At 50.3% G+C, this 15,895-nt stretch overlaps 1 protein-coding gene across 2 annotated transcripts in view; it reads left to right on the forward strand.

Moving 5' to 3' along the window:
* The window catches only part of NRDE2 (NRDE-2, necessary for RNA interference, domain containing), a 48,091-nt gene that overhangs the window by 29,967 nt on the left and 2,229 nt on the right, over positions 1-15,895 (forward strand). For both annotated transcript variants that reach the window (XR_006604185.1, XM_004739066.3), the window contains exons 7-13: positions 439-572; positions 3,476-3,596; positions 7,539-7,714; positions 10,144-10,530; positions 11,284-12,176; positions 13,228-13,366; positions 15,566-15,637. Coding sequence is in view for 1 of the 2 variants with exons in the window: in XM_004739066.3 (XP_004739123.1) it covers positions 439-572; positions 3,476-3,596; positions 7,539-7,714; positions 10,144-10,530; positions 11,284-12,176; positions 13,228-13,366; positions 15,566-15,637 (1,922 nt within the window). In the remaining variant the exon portion in view is untranslated. The remainder of the gene's footprint in view (positions 1-438; positions 573-3,475; positions 3,597-7,538; positions 7,715-10,143; positions 10,531-11,283; positions 12,177-13,227; positions 13,367-15,565; positions 15,638-15,895) is intronic.

A 15,895-nucleotide genomic window follows, 5' to 3' on the forward strand; every position in this document is an offset into this window, starting at 1 on the left:
CCGTGGCCTTCCCTGTTGAGATGTCTGTCTGCTCAGCTCACCCCTTCTGGGGCCTCGCAGTCAGTTGAGCACAGATTTTTACTTTCTGATGAAATCTACACCATCCTTTTTCCTAGAATTTTTCTTGTAATAATGAGCTTTGAGTATTTGATAACTGTCTAGAACAACTTCCTGCCTTACTTTTATGCAGCATATATAGTGTTTGTTAATATTTGTATTCCCCAATGGCTTCATATAAAAATTGGAATAAATGTACTTTGATTATAGTTCTGTGGTGAGTCCTTTTAACAAGGACATGTATTATTACAGCTTTGAAACGATCACAATAACTAATTTCGGAGAAAAGATGTTCTCGGTGTTGAAATGCACGTTTTTAGAAGTTGTGTTCTTCCCCTTGAAAGTTAACCAGGACTCCCTCCCTGCTGTCCTTGCTTTCAGCTCTCTTTCTTCAGCACTGCCACTTCCTGCGGCAGGCTGGCCACTCGGAGAAGGCCGTCGCTCTGTTCCAGGCCATGGTGGACTTCACCTTCTTCAAACCTGACAGCGTGAAAGACCTGCCTACCAAAGGACAGGTGCGGGTCCTTGTGAGACTGGCCTCCCCCTCTCCCTCACTCCCCCACCCTCTCCCCCTCCCTTCTCCCTCCCCCTCTCTTTCTCCTTCTCTCTCTTTGGGGGGGAAAGCGTGGATAATGGGAACTGGTGGTAGTATTTTTAAAATCCTATCCTTCTTTGTATCAGCTCTGCTGAGAACTGTTGCTCAGAGTATGCTGGTGATCCAAGGAAAATTCCATAACGAATCTAGTGAAACTTGGAGAGATGAAAGATCCACTTCCCCCATTATAAACTCAACTATGTCCCCCGCCCCTTTTTTTTTTCTTACTTATGGGCCTCATTTCAGTGCTAATTATCTCCGTCAGGGAGAGAAACCATGGTCATGCCTCTTAGAGCACGATGTCTCACTGTCTCTTCCTCCTGTGCATTCTAAGCCGGGTCTTAGGTCATTTTCCTAGTTAGCATTTCCACTACGTAAGATCTTTGCGGGAATTGCGAACGATAGTGCGATAGTGCGTGTTGACACTTTGTCAACGCTGATCCTTACTGGAGAGGTGGAGAGGTGTTGTCATTTAGATGACACGTGAACAGTGCCCATATTTGTGATGGAGAAGCGATAAAAAAATCTCATCATAAAGCTACCCATATAAGAAAGCCCCTTTTTCCTTGAAAGAAATCTCCATTTCCTACTTCGCAGAGGGGGTCTGGTGGAAGATGGATAGGATATCTGAATTTATAGTGAACTTACAGAGGCCTCGGGAGGCTATGATCTCCATCTTGTGGAATGTTCCTGAATTGCCCTTAAAGACTATTTTTATCATCATTATTTTTATCTATTTTTTTCCTAGATGAAATTGGGTTAAAGAATATTGGTTAATATTAGTATACCTGATTAGTCGTATAATGAGCCAGTTAACAAAATTATTTTAAGACACGGTGTGCTGTTTTAAGACTATGCCATGCTATGGAAATGAACCTTGGCGGAGGGCAGGGGCCCTGGGTGTGTGGTTGCCGGGTCAGGATCAGAATGACCCTCATCCCAGCCCTTTGCTGACGTTGGCAGCCGGTGACGAGAACAGTTCCTCTCGGGGAGGGTGGAGCCCGGGACCGTGAAGCAGGGAGCCACGCCCCTCAAGTGTCCGCAGAGCCTGCTCTTAAGGCTTTTCGTACTGGCGCTCTTAAGGCTTTTTGTACTGATAGCACCTGTAGTTCCAAAGCATTTATCAGACAGCTTTGAAATAAAACTTATCTTTGAGGACATTCTGTATCTTTAAAACGAGAGATATTGTTAAAAGACAAAGTAGTATAGCGTGAAAGAAGCAGAGGTCTGGTCTGTGTTTCTTTTTTTTTTTTTTGACATTTGACAGAGAGCATGAGAAGGGGGATCTGCAGGCAGAGGCAGAGGGAGAAGTAGGTTCCCCGCAGAGCAGGGAGCCCAACGTGGGGCTCGATCCCAGGACCTTGGGATCATGACCTGAGCCAAAGGCAGACGCTTAACGACTGAGCCACGCAGGTGCCCCCCGGTCTGTGTTTCTACAGAGAAAGTAAATTGATTGTAACTTTTACACTTAAAAAAAAAAAAAACCCACCCTTCTTTTTCTGGAGTGTTCTTTCTTCTGTCCTCTTGTAAGAGCAAGACTGCGAAGAGGGAATGTGGTCTTTCTAGCTCCTCTTCCTGAGGTGGCTGCCAGGCACTTGGTATGGGGCCTGTGCCCGGCCCATTGCCCAGCCCTGCCCTTCCGGGGCTGTCCTGGACACAGCCCTCTTGCAGGCATGCATGGCACTGCCCCAGGCTCAGGCTGGACCGTCCTGCGGCTCCTGGCCCACAGCATGCCCCTGGAAGCCTCGTCCTCTTCTAAATGTTTCTTATAGAAGCTTTCCTGAAGCAAGTGGTTAGCTCACTTTTAAAGTCCTTATTGTTGAGGTGCCCGGGCAGCTCTTTTGCTTAAGTTCCTGCCTTCAGCTCAGGTCATGATCTCAGGGTCCTGGGATCGAGCCCTATGTCAGGCTCCTTGCTCAGCAGGGAGCCTGCTTCTCCTTCTCCCTCTGTTCCCCCTGTCTGCTGCTCCCCTGCTTTTTTAAAAAATAAATATATATTTTAAAAAAGAATTTAAACAGCTAAAAAAGAATAAAGTCCTTATTATCAGTTGACCACATGGTTGCTTTCCTGTTCATTGCTGGGTTCACAGTCCGGTTTGTTGGGAATTACTGCACTGAATTGGTCACTGCACACAGTAGACCTGATGCCCAAATGCAGGAGAGTAGAGGTGTGATCACGGGTCTGGCTTTAACACACAGACCTTTTTATTCACCGGGTGCCTGCCACACACAGCGCTGGGCCTGCAGGTGTTTACTGAGCCCCCACTAGGTATTGGGCACTGTGCCAGGTTTTAGGAACACAGAGTTGAGATGTCACGCCCTCAACAGCCCCCGGTCTGTCCTGTGGAAACTTTGAATCCCCTTCTCCTTGGAAGGTCTTGGAAGCAACATGATTTCAGGTCTTCAGGGGTCCAGTGGCTTTAGGGGAACGGGCTGTATTCCTGTCCTCAGTTAGACGGGCCTCCCAGGGTCAGAGCTGGGAAATCATTCCTCTCCTACCCAGCTTTTCGTAGACCGTGGCCAGTCTTTTTGTAACAGACTCTCAGAAGTGGTGGCCTGTCACTCTGCTGTATCTGATTGCTACAGGTCACAAGGCCCAGCCCACACTCAGGGGTAGGGTCACAGGGGGCTGTCTTGGAGGCCACCTACCATACTAGCTCATTTTTATTTTTTTCTGTTTTGGGGTGTATCCTAAATCTACTGGAAACAGGGCAAGCAAGGCTTCAGCCACGAGCCCCTCTTGTGCTGATGAGAACACGCTTGGCTCAGTGGTGCAGTGGTTTTGTCCAAGCTGGGCTCACCTCCGTATTTTAAACCCGAACAGGTGGAGTTCTTTGAGCCCTTCTGGGACAGCGGGGAGCCCCGGGCTGGGGAGAAGGGCGCCCGCGGCTGGAGAGCGTGGATGCAGCAGCAGGAGCGAGGCGGCTGGGTGGTCATCAGTCCAGGTGAGGCCCCTCTCGGCTTGGATGCACACGCCTCTGCCTTTGTCTTCTGGAATGTGTTCTCATATCTTCCTGATTATTTGTTTATATGTATAAGCTCTTCTGTCAGTCCTTAAGAACGTTGTAGAAACATCAAAATATCAAAAATATGCTAAGTGGAAGCGTTGGGAGAATATAGACCGTCTGTCATCCTTATGGCCTTTAGGCAACGCCCCCGTCCTGCGGAGGCTTTGAGTTTCCTTCCAGAGGAAGGAAGTTTCATTTTTCTTTTCAAAAAGTTGTTCAAGAAGTAATCTTGTTATGAATCCCCCTCACCCCCATCCCCATTTAGTGTGTCCTAAGGACAGTCTTTCTGCTTTCTTGGCAGTGGACAGACCATCAGGTCCTTTGAAGCACTCTTCCCTACTTAGGAATACTATAAAATAATTATTAACTGGCATTTATGTGACTGTCATCCAAATGACCCCAAACTCTTTCTGGATTTACATCCTAAGACAGTGCTGTCCAGTAGAAACATAACTCAAGCCACCAAAGTAACTTCACATTTTCTAGTCGCCACATTAAAAAATTAATATGGTGAAATTAACATTGAGGATATATTTTGTTTGACCCAGTATGTTAAAGCCTTAATATTTCAATGTGTGACTGTTAAAAAAAAATGAGATATTTTGCCTTTTTTTTTTTTTTTTTTAATATGAACTCTTTGAAATCTGGAGTGTATTTTACACTTTACGGCATGTTTCATTCAGACTAGCTGCTTTCAAGTGCTCCATAGCCACGTGGGTACGGCTGCCATCTTGGTCAGCACCATGCCCGGCTCTTCAGGAATTGCTTCTCCCCCTGGTTTTGTTGAAAGTGAGAGGGAAAGCGAGGCCCAGGCCTGTCTGGCTTCTTCTCACAGATGTTACCTTCCTGGGCCTTGGTTTCTTCAAGGAATGAAAACTTGGTACTAGCCCTGGTTCTAGGCCAGGTGGCATCTCTGGCCCTTTGGGTGTTGGGAGTTGTTTTTCTCTCTGTGGCACTAGCAGAGTCAGGCAGTCCTCCCTTAGCTCGGCTACTTTCCTGGAGTGTTCCCTCCCAGAAAGAACCGGCAGCACTCTCAGGCTAACCAATGATTTCATATGTGAGGAAAAATAAGTTGCAAGGCAAAGTGGAAGTAGATATTACCCTTTTAGCTACTGCTAAAGTCTGCAAGACCACATGAAGGACCCCAAAATAGAAGTCTTTTTTCTTTAAGAGAGAGAGTAGGTGGTGGGAGGAGGGGCGGAGGCAGGGCCAGAGGGAGAGACTCTCAGGCAGACTCCATGCCAAGCGTGGAGCAGGACACCAGGCTCAGTTCCACAACTCCAAGGTCACAATCCAAGCTGAAATCAAGGGTCAGACACTCAACCAACTGAGTCACCCAAACTCCCCAAGAGGTCTTTTTAGTAGTGACTTTTGAGTACCAGCTCGGGGTGGTTCTCTGTTTTTAGGTTTTTGTTTTTTGGGTTTTTTTTTTCGTTTGTTTGTTTTAATGAGCATGTCTCCTAGAATGCACAGAATCTGCGTTCTAAGGTTCATCACATTCTGCATCTCTATGAAACTGAAGTAGAATTCTCACAGCGGTGTCCCGGGAATACTGCTTCCAGAAAACTCGTTGATAACTATTCCTTGTTTCCCTTTATTTTTTAGTTTTCTTTGTCCCATCTTGATGAGGTTGGCCTTGAGCGAGTGGCTGGTATTCACCATTGATTCTGAGGCATTTTTTCATGTATCGCTACTTCCTCTCTCTCACCCTCATTTTCTCTTAGTCTCTATTGTTATATATTTATGTGTGTCTTTCCAAAATCATGTAATCTTTGGAATTTATAATGTAATAAATACAGATATCTAAGCTAGATATGTGACTCACAGGATAATTTCTCTTAGGGTGAGAGTTTTTATCAGTGCGATTAAAGAATTACCTTGCATGTACGTCTTTAGAAAAAGGTGATAAATGGTTAAATTTTAGTTTTCTTTGAGAATTCAGAAGAGCGTTTAGATAGAATATTGGATTTAGAAAGTTAATACATACTTCACACATTTAAATTCTGTGGAGTTTTTGTTATTTATTTTTTATTTTTTTTAAAGATTTTATTTATTTATTTGACAGAGAGAGATCACAGTAGGAGAGAGGAAGGGAAGAGATCACAGAGAGAGGAAGGGAAGCAGGCCCCATGCTGAGCAGAGAGCCCGATGTGGGACTCGATCCCAGGACCCTGAGATCATGACCTGAGCCGAAGGCAGCAGCTTAACCACCTGAGCCACCCAGGCGCCCTGTTATTTATTTTTTAAAAGATTTTATTCACTTGAGAGAGAGTGCATGCACATGCACAGTCGGTGGGGTTGGGGGTTGTGGCGAGGGAGAAGGCCTCTCAGAAGGATCTCAGAAGTCCTGAGATCGAGCCCTGAGTCGGGCCCCCTGTTCAGCGGGGAGCCTGCTTCTCCTCTCGCTGCTCTGCCTGCTGCTCCCCCTGCTTCTCCCTCTTCCTCTGCCTCTCCCCTGCTCATGTTTTCTCTCTCTGACAAATAAATAATTTTTTTTAAAGATTTATTTATTTATTTGACAGAGAGAGATTACAAGTAGGCAGAGAGGCAGGCAGAGAGAGAGAGAGGAGGAAGCAGGCTCCCTGCCAAGCAGAGAGCCCGATGCGGGACTCAATCCCAGGACCCCGAGATCATGACCTAAGCCGAAGGCAGCGGCTTAACCCACTGAGCCACCCAGGCGCCCAATAATTTTTTTTTTTTAAATAAAATCTTTAAAAAAAAAGAAAACCTTTAAGGAGCTCCCAGACTAGTCACAGGACTGCGCTATTTTGCATTCCCACCATTGGTGCACAAGAGTTCCAGTTTCTCCATATTCTCACCAACGTAGGTTTTCTGTGTAATATACTACGATTGGCTTTTTTCCACTTAACATTACCCCCGAGATCCGTCCGAATTGCTGCACGCATCTGTAGTTTTTCAGGGTGATTTACTGTGAGTAATGGTCCATGGTGTAGATGTCAAATTTCTCTGTTAATCTACTGAGGGACGCTGGGAGTGTTTCCAGAGATTGGCTGTTATGAATAAGGCTGCTGTGGGTATTAGTGTTCAGGTGTTTGTGTGTATGTAGGTTTTCATTTTTCTGGGATCAGCATCCAAGAGTGCAGTTGCCGGTCTTGTAGTAAGTGCATGTTTAATTATATAAGAAACTGCCCACTTGTTCTCTGGGGTAGCCATACCATTTTCTAAACACTATTTATTTTTAAATAGTAAACTTTATAGAAGACTGAAGACTTTTCTCCTCTCCCGTTTTGCATGTTCAGAGTAAGGAAATAAAGTGAAAGTACAGGGTATCTTGAATTGACTTTTTTGGAGAAGTGAACACAGGTTGTGATCATAAGGCCACTGGCTGAAAATCCCGATGGCTTTAGGAAATCTAAACCCGTGCTGTTACTAAGTGTCGTGTAGCTTTCTGGAACAGTGTTGTCCAGTACATTAGGCATTAGCCATATGTGGCCGTTTTAATTAAGATGAAATAAAGTAAAAAATTGAGTTGTGCTGCCAGCTACATTTCAGGTGCCCACTAAGTCACATGTGTTGGTTGCTACTATAGTAGACACATAAGGTATATAATAAGTCATCATCATAGAAAGTTCCGGTAGTGTTGTTCTAGAATAGGTGTGTTCCCATTTTAATTGCTGTGATAACATTACAGATCATCTGATTCCATTGGCTAACTGCCAGGGTTTTTTGGGAACCTGACTGGTGTAGGAGAGTCCCTCAGTGCCTCGGAGTCCCTGAATGTTCCAGAAGGCTGGGCCTGGGTCTTACTCATCTTGGCACTCCAGAGACCCACAGGAGGTGGCATCACAGACCGGTGGAATGTGAGTGGTGGTTTTATTTGCTGGTGAGGTGTGAGCTAAAAGTTTTGTTCTCATCTAGATGATGACGATGATGAGCCAGAAGACGAGGACCAGGAAATCCGAGATAAGAGTCTGCCCAGGTGGCAAATCTGGCTTGCCGCTGAGCGGTCCCGAGACCAGAGGCACTGGCGGCCGTGGCGCCCTGATAAGACCAGGAAGCAAACCGAGGAAGACTGTGAGGACCCCGAGAGACAGGCGAGTGTCCCCCCCGGGTGGGAGGCCAGCTGCCGGGTCCTTCTCCTCTGCCCATTCCCACGGGCTTTCCTTGCCTGCAGGAAGCTTGCCGGGTGCTTGGGGCACTAGCCTGGCTTGGGAGAGGTGAGCTTGCTTCTGACCTCTTGTTCCTGTTTCTGGAAACCTCACTGCCCACTGGTGATGTGGGAGCGTGGAGGAACCTGACCGGATAGTTCCTTTTCCCAAGTAGGAGGGAAGGCCTCTCCGGAGATGGTCTTCCAGTTAGCTGGCTAGTTTTTCACATGGAAGCCTGAGGACTCAGGGTTTTCAAGACGTGGTTATGTAGCTCTGTCCACGTTCCCCATCGCACTCTTGTATCCTCAGAGAGGAGGCGGATAGGTTTGACTTGGAGGGACAAGGGGACCTGGATATAGAGGCTGAGCTGGGACAGTCGCTACACTGGGGAAGCAGCTCCCGTTCCTGGAGCCTCTGGGGTGCACCAGGCACTTACGTTGTCTCGTTTGCTGTTGTGGAGCGACATGGCCTGTGCTGCACTGGTAGCCGGCAGCTCTGAAAGTTTTATGTTAAAATAAAGGAAGAGCTTTTACTTGGAGCCTGAAAAGGACCCAGTTTTCTAAGACCTGGCCGTACTGCTTGCCATGCAACACGCTCTAGGCACAGACCAGCAGGTGTTTGCGGTCCCGAGGCTCACGAGCTCTGGCCTGGTCTGTTGTCTGCGACCCTCCTTGCGATTTACGTGCTGCCAGGGTGGGGGTTTTTGCCTATTTCCCTCCCTGCGGGACCACTGGTGCACGGACCGTGCCTTTCTTGTGCTGACTGCTCAGTTGACATTCCCAGATATCGAATGACTATTTGATGCTGGCTCTTCTGCTCCAGGCACAGCGACCAACACGAGTGCCCAGAATGTTTGAGGAGTGGCAGATATGGTCGGGACCCAGGGAACTGGGGAGCTCCAGGTGGGAAGGAGGGGCCGATGCCGGGGAAGCCGCCGCTCAGCTCTGCGATGCTGCATTTGTGGCCTGCGGCGAGTGTGCACAGGGTGTCCCTTTCCTGGCTGGCGCCATGCATCAGGAAGAGCAGGGCGTGCGGTGGTCGATGGTTTTCTAGCGTTCAGGGTCACCTGGCCAGAAGTTAGTCTGAGGCTTAGAGTGCCAGTGGTTGTCTGGAAGCTCGTTTCTGGAACAAACTTCCACTCTGAGCAGTTCCTTGTCCCTTAGCTTTTTTTCTAATCAGAGCGTGGAGGAGAGAAGCTTTCCGATGAATTGACAGTTCTGAGGAGGCCCCCAGGGAGTCCAATTTTTCTGTGCTCACGCTTTGGCTTCCTCTCTGCTGGGAGCCTTGGAGACCAAGCAGGTCAGCTGTGCCCTGAGACAGAGGCCAGCCTCTACGGCCTCACACTTTAAAGTGGCGGCATGAAATCAGCTGCGGACGGGTCCACTGAGCGTTTGGCCTTGAACTGCGCTTGCCACGGCCCATGGCTGCTGGAGTCTTCTTCCTGCCTCACTGCTGTTTATCTATCTTTTAGCCTGTTTTTCATTTCTGAAGGCAATTTTGTATGAAGAAGCCACCAAATAATAGAATTCTTTTTTTTTTTTTTAAAGATTTATTATTTTTAGAGAAGGGGGCAGGGATAGAGGGGGAGAGGGAGAGAGGATCTCAAGCAGACTTTGTGCTGAGCGCAGAGCATGACGCAGGGCTCCATCTCACAACCCTGAGATCAGGACCTGAGCCTAAACCAAGGGTCTGATTCTCAACCCACTGTGCCACCCAGGTGCCCCCAAATAATAAAATTCTTATTTTCTATCTTTTTTTTTTTTTAAGATTTTATTTATTTATTTGTCAGAGAGAGTGAGCACAGAGTGGCAGGCAGAGGCAGAGGGAGAAGCAGGCTCCCCGCTGAGCAGGGAGCCCGATGTGGGACTTGATCCCAGGACGCTGGGATCATGACCTGAGCCGAAGGCAGCTGCTTAACCAGCTGAGCTACCTAGGCGTCCCCTTATTTTCTACCTTAATAAACAGTTCGGGTGATTGTAATTTATTAGAGTAACTACAAAAGCAGTTATGTGTGCTTTCAGGAGTGAGTACGATCCTAGATTTTCTATGAATTCATTAGGCTCCTTTGGAAGGTTTTGGCTTAAGCCCATTCATGGTACTGCCTCCTCCTGCCGGTGCCTGGGCAGCGTGACAATGCCACCAGCCCCCCGCCAGCTCCCCTCCATCTCTCCGGTGCCTGATGAGGCCTTTGGCTTTTTTACATCTTGCAGGAAACCTAGCTCTTGTCTGTTTAAAGTTTAATAAGAGTAATGTTGAATCATCAGCACACCCACATGAAAGGGCCCCAGGAAAAGTCACGAAGCCTTGTCTCTGGTCTGTCACAGTGAACAAACTGCACCCCTGAGCGGGCTGCCTCAACCGCCTCTCTGTTACAGGTGCTGTTCGATGACATCGCACAGTCTCTGATCCAGCTCTCCAGACCGGATCTTCAGTTCCAGCTGGTCACAGCCTTTCTGCAGTTCCTGGGTGTGCCTTGTGGCTTCAGCACCCCGGCCTCCTGCGTCTACTTGGCCATGGATGAGAACAGCATCTTCGATAACGGGCTTCATGATGAAAAGCCATTGACTTTCCTCAACCTCTCCTTCAATGGCATCAGCTGTGTTGGCCGCTCAGACCCCCTGGGCTGCCGTCGCTGGACCCGAGGTCACAGTCGAGAGGGCGAGGAGTTCATCCGCAATGTCTTTCACCTTGTGACGCCTCTGTTTTCAGGCCAGGAGAGGTCCCAGCTCTGCTTCTCCTGGCTACGGTACGAGATGGCGAAGGTAACTCTGGCCTCCCCTGCTCCGTGCGGGGGCTTCAGACACGATCTCAGGGCTCTTGGTGTTCCTCAGCACTGGGCTTTGGCCCCTTCTTGTTCTCAGAGCCCCCAGGCTTCAGTATGTGGCTGCCCCTGCTGAGGGGTGTGGGAGTGTGGGAGGGGCCCTGTGTATGCTGCTCGCCAGTGACTGGAGCTGTTTGTTGTGTTCACTCTTGTGCCAGATATCTGGGATTATACGAGCAGTTACTGTGAAGACTCAGGCTTAGGCGGGGGTTGGGGGTTTCCGGGTTTATTAAAAGATAAAACAAGCTACTTACTTACCTCACTCTTCATCGCTGTTAGGTGTTTTTCTAGGATGGACTCTTCTGCCCTCTGCTGGCCACTGGTTAGTATTGAATCTTAACGTCCAGAGCTCTGGCGCTTAAATAAACTACACGGATTGCACACACGGGGACATGTTCTGAAAAATAGTGTGTAAGAAAATTTGGTGGCCTCCTGTCACTGGAGAAAGATACTTGGACCAGACGAGCCTCGTTTACCGAGGTTTCCAGTGGAAGCCTGGATGCTGTCGTTTGGGGGCGCCAGTAACCTTGGTTCAATCCTGATTTGTTGTCCAGCTCAGGGATCCCACATGATTGGCTACCCTGCGATGCAGGAAGGAAGTGTAGACGCCCGTGTGGCTTTCTGAAGCGGACAGGACAGAGGGGTTGCTTGAAAATAACAGAGCACACAGGAGTCCTTTTCTTTTTACTTACAGGTCATTTGGTGTCTGCACACTAAAAACAAGAAGAGGTTAAAGTCCCAAGGAAAGAACTGCAAAAAACTCGCCAAAAATCTCCTTAAGGAGCCAGAAAACCGCAACGATTTCTGCCTCTGGAAGCAGTATGCACATCTGGAGTGGCTGCTCGGCAACACGGAGGACGCCAGGAAGGTGTTTGACACGGCGCTCAGCCTGGCGGGCGGCGGGGAACCGAGGGGGTCCGAGCTCTGGGAGCTCGGCCTCCTCTACGCGCAGCTGGAGCTGGAGCTGGAGCTCTCGGCCGATGTGAGGGGGACCACCGCGGCCCGGGCTGTGCACGTACTGACCAGACTGACGGAGAATGGGCCCTATGGGCCCTACTCGGGGCCGGTCTCGGCCGTTCATGTCCTGAAAGCCCGGAAGGCTTACGAGCACGCGCTGCAGGACTGCCTGGGGCAGAGCTGTGGCTCCGCTTCAGCTCCCGCCAGCCCCGCTCACCGCCTCGCGAGCCTGGCCAAGTGCTTCCTGCTCTTCCAGTATGTGACTGTAGGCATCGAGGCGGCCGTGCGGCTCTACGAGCAGGTGTGTGCGGGGCTGCGGGGCTCGGTGTGCCCGGGCAGCGTACTCGAGGCTGTCACGCTGCTGCACACGGGCTTGCTCCGGTTCCACACCAGGGTCCACGTTTACCCCCTGGCTCCCCTGCGCCAGGCGCTCTCAGAGGCGATACAGCTGTACCCAGACAACCAGCTTCTCTGGAGGGCCTACATACAGGTTCAGAGCAAGTCCCACGCAGCCAGTAAGACCAGAAGGTTCTTCGATGCTGTTACCAGGTCCGCCAAAGCCTTGGAGCCTTGGTTGTTCGCGATTGAAGCTGAGAAAATGAGGAAGAGGCTGGTGGAGACCGTTCAGAGGTAGGTTCGGACATCTTGTCCGTCTTGTCCACAAGCCTTTGTGGTGTGTTTGCTGTGACCCCGCTGCCCTGTGAGGCCTCTGGGATCCAGAAGCAAATACGGGCCAGTGCCCAGAGCTCTGCTGTGGGTGTCCTGGTGACGTGGGATGACCTTTTGGAAGAGGACTGCAGTGGCTTTGTTAGGGGCTCTCATGGCTGTCTGCCTGGGCCATGCGTTTGGGCTCCTGAATGTTGCTGATGGCGTGTGGGGGTCCAGTCAGGCATCTGCTGTCTGAGCAGCGGTGGGGACAGCACGATGGGCAAGAGCAGGGGCTCCGGAGTCGGACTGTGGATTCAGATCCCAGCTCTTCCACATCCCAGCTGTGTGGGCCTTGGGCAAGTCCCGTCCCCTCGAATAGGTTCCCCTTCGGGGTGAACGGTAGCCTCCTGCGAGGACTGCTCAGAGGGGCCAGGCAGGGAGGGGCTGAGCAAGAGGGAGTGTGAGAGAGTTACTGGCCTTTGTTGTTATCACTGGTGATGACCGCATTCCGTTCTACAGGTCAGGTCGTCTCTTGATCCGGTGAGGGTGTGTCTGAAGGTTAAGTGACTATCACGGTGGCTTTGCTCTGACCTCTTATCAGCCGATGACTCAGCGTTGCCTCTGAAGAATGTGTTGCTTTGTTTTTTTATTTCTTCCATTGGGATTTTATTCACTCTATGTCCCCTGAGTCGGAAGGACTTTCCTCCCATCAGGTAGCATTCGCATTCTGCTGAGTAAAGGGTGGGCTTGGCTCTAGAGAGCGGAGATGCAGGGAGATCGTGTGTGAGTTCTAGGTGGACTCTGGCATAGAGAGCACAGAAGCCTGGGCACTGCCTTCCTCCGGCCTTGGAGGGGCCCCGTCATGTCTGCAGCCTGCGCCCCCAGGACCCCCAGACCGGGGGATGGCACTGTACCTGACACACTGATCCTGCTGGAGAGGGCATTGGCAGTCACTAACGCTCCTCTTCCACCAGCGCCAGTGGTGGGGGGCATGAAAACTGGTCTTGGAGAAACACGAGCCTTTGTCTTGCAGGGTGGATGGCAGAGAGATCCATGCCACGATTCCCGAGACCGGCTTGGCTCATCGGATCAGAGCCCTGTTTGAAAGCACGTTGCAGAGTGACCATGGCCGCCTGTGCCCTTTGCTGTGGAGAATGTATTTGAACTTTTTGGTAAGAAAATGTTTAGCGTTTTTGTTTTTCTGTAGAGTTCTGTTGCTTCCTCCGTGTAGGGGAGAATGTGCATAATGACCACCGGCCAGGAAAGCTGGTAGGGCCTACTTTTCCCCCACACCTTGTCAGCCTCAATGAACCCATCCAAAGACCCTGGTGGAGTCATGTCAGGTCGCTCTGGACATTGTGGGGGGGGGATGCAGGCTGCATCGCTCCTGGGGGCTTTGGCAGAGTGATGGGAATGGAATCATCGCTGGGTGGTTCGCAGTGGAACCTCGTGTGGCTCTCTCAGGGTTGACTTCCTCAAGTAACAACTTGGAAGTGGCCTAAGAGCTTTCATTAGAAAGAGACCTTCATTCTCTCTCATCTGTTCATAAGAATTCCCAGGTTCTGATTCTGCTCTGTCGTTAAAGTAAGATTCACCCTAGAATGTAAATTTGACAATGGGTCTTTCTCTCCTCTTGACAGAGGAGCTTGTTTTCACTCAGAGATGCCATCTGATCGTGTTACTCTGCGTGTGGAGGCTGGAAGGTGCTTCCTGGGCCTCGTGGAGTCTGTGGGTTGACTTTGCCTTTCATTAAGGACCTGGCGTTGGGATGGATAAACCCATCCCATGCACTTCCTGGAATTTATCTGCCAAGTCGCGTGGTTTTTTGGAAATGTAGTCTCCTAGGCCACTGAGTGTTTCCACTAAAGGCTACTGAATCCCATCCAAGAGATCGCTGATGAATGCTGTACTTTTCAGAAGCCGGGAGTGACCTTCCTCGTCTCTCTGCTTATTTCCACTGGATAAATTCTCAAGGCAGTCAAAGAATTTGAACTTTTCCAATAGAAGCATGACAGAGTTGGGTATCAAGGGATGTGGAGAAAGTAAGCTATGGGTAGGAGCACTTGGGCCTTCCCCATCTTAGACTTCAGACTTCGGCTTGGTGGGCTTCCTCTGAGCGGCGAGGAGGACACGGGATGTCCGGACAGCAGCTTACAGGCACGCTGAGGACGAGGAGGCACAACCTTGCTGGCCAAAGTCGGTATCGAGTTGAACTAATCCAAAAGTCTGTGTGGTTTTTGTTTTTTTAATATGTAAGATTTTATTTATTTATTTGTCAGAGAACAAGCAGGGGGAGCGGCAGGCAGAGGGAGACAGAGAAGCAGGTTCCCAGCTGAGCAGAGCCTGATGGGGGGCTCGATCCCAGGCCCCTGGGATCACGACCCGAACTGAAGGCAGATGCTTAACCGAGCCTAGGCCTTCTCCAGTGGCCGATGGAGGGAATCTGGGAGTGGTTTGCATTCGAGTCCCGCTAACTGATGTAGCTGAATTTGCTGGGTTCTGGGGTTATCAGTGAGCCCCACAGATACAGTGCCGAAGAATGGACAGTCGTGCAATTTTTCCTTCTTTCAAGAACAAGAAAACAGTGTCCTAAGTTTATGAGAGGATATTGAAGTATTCTGGTGTGTGAAGGAAGGCCAGCTGGTACTGGTTCCTTGCGTGTGAATTCAGAGAAGTCCAGTTTTGGGAGGCCTGGAGGGGAGGAAAGGCAGGCGTCCCTGGGCTCAGCGGCTGGCTCTGGGGGTGGCGGAGTCCTGTTGTCCCAGGTGCTGGCTATGGTCCAAGTTAGTCTGTTTCTGCGGGGCTTAACCTGAGGGAACTGAAAAGGAAGGGCAGCCGTCCCTGGTGGACAGAGAGCCTGAGCCACAGTCTCGAGATGCGTCCCCCAGGTTCTGCGAGTCAGTCCCGTGCCAGAGGCCATGCACCAGCCACCTGGTAGAAGAGCCAGCGGCACCTAGAAGGCTCTCCCTATAGGAATGGGAGCCTGGAGGAGGTGGGTGGGCTGTCAGACTGAAATTCCTGACCAGGAGTTTATTTTTATTAGTTAGGTGCTGACTCGGTGATGCTGGTTGTCTCATTCCTCTAAGGTTTTAGAAAATGGCAAGTGTTACGGCAGACATTGTGTGTGTGTAAAGTCATCAGCCTCGTCTCACACACACGGCCTCGCTCTAGGCACCGTTCTGACACAAGGCACTGTGGTCCCCAGTGGAGGAGGAGGTAGACTGGTCAGAAGTCAGAGGGCCCAGTCTCCTCTGGGTCCATCGGTGCAGGGGAAACACCGCACAGCAATGGCCCCGAGAGTGCCCTGTGGCAGGCACCTGGACCCCTGCCCAGCAGCCACTGTAATCCTTTAATTCTCCTCTCTGCCTCAGGTTTCCTTGGGAAACAAAGAAAGGAGCAAAGGCGTGTTCTACAAAGCTCTTCAGAATTGTCCTTGGGCAAAGGTAAGTCCCAGAGATCATGAGACCTGCACATGCCCAGTGCCCTTCCAGCCTTGGGGCCCACTCATCCCCATCCCTAGGGACAGGGCACATCCTGGACCACGTCATAGGGAGCATGTCCCCAGTGGAGGCTTGGCTGAGGGGCACGTGTGAATGCCCTGTGCTGGGGCTGGTGTTTCATGGGAGCCTGGCTGCAGGCAGGGGGTTTCCATCGTCTGGCGGGGTTCAGCCCAGGTGCTCAGCGTGGGGACCTTGGCCCAA

This window comes from Mustela putorius, unplaced genomic scaffold (assembly GCF_011764305.1).
Source record: "Mustela putorius furo isolate JIRA1106 unplaced genomic scaffold, ASM1176430v1.1 tig00000129_pilon_pilon_pilon, whole genome shotgun sequence".
Classification (NCBI taxonomy): domain Eukaryota; kingdom Metazoa; phylum Chordata; class Mammalia; order Carnivora; family Mustelidae; genus Mustela; species Mustela putorius.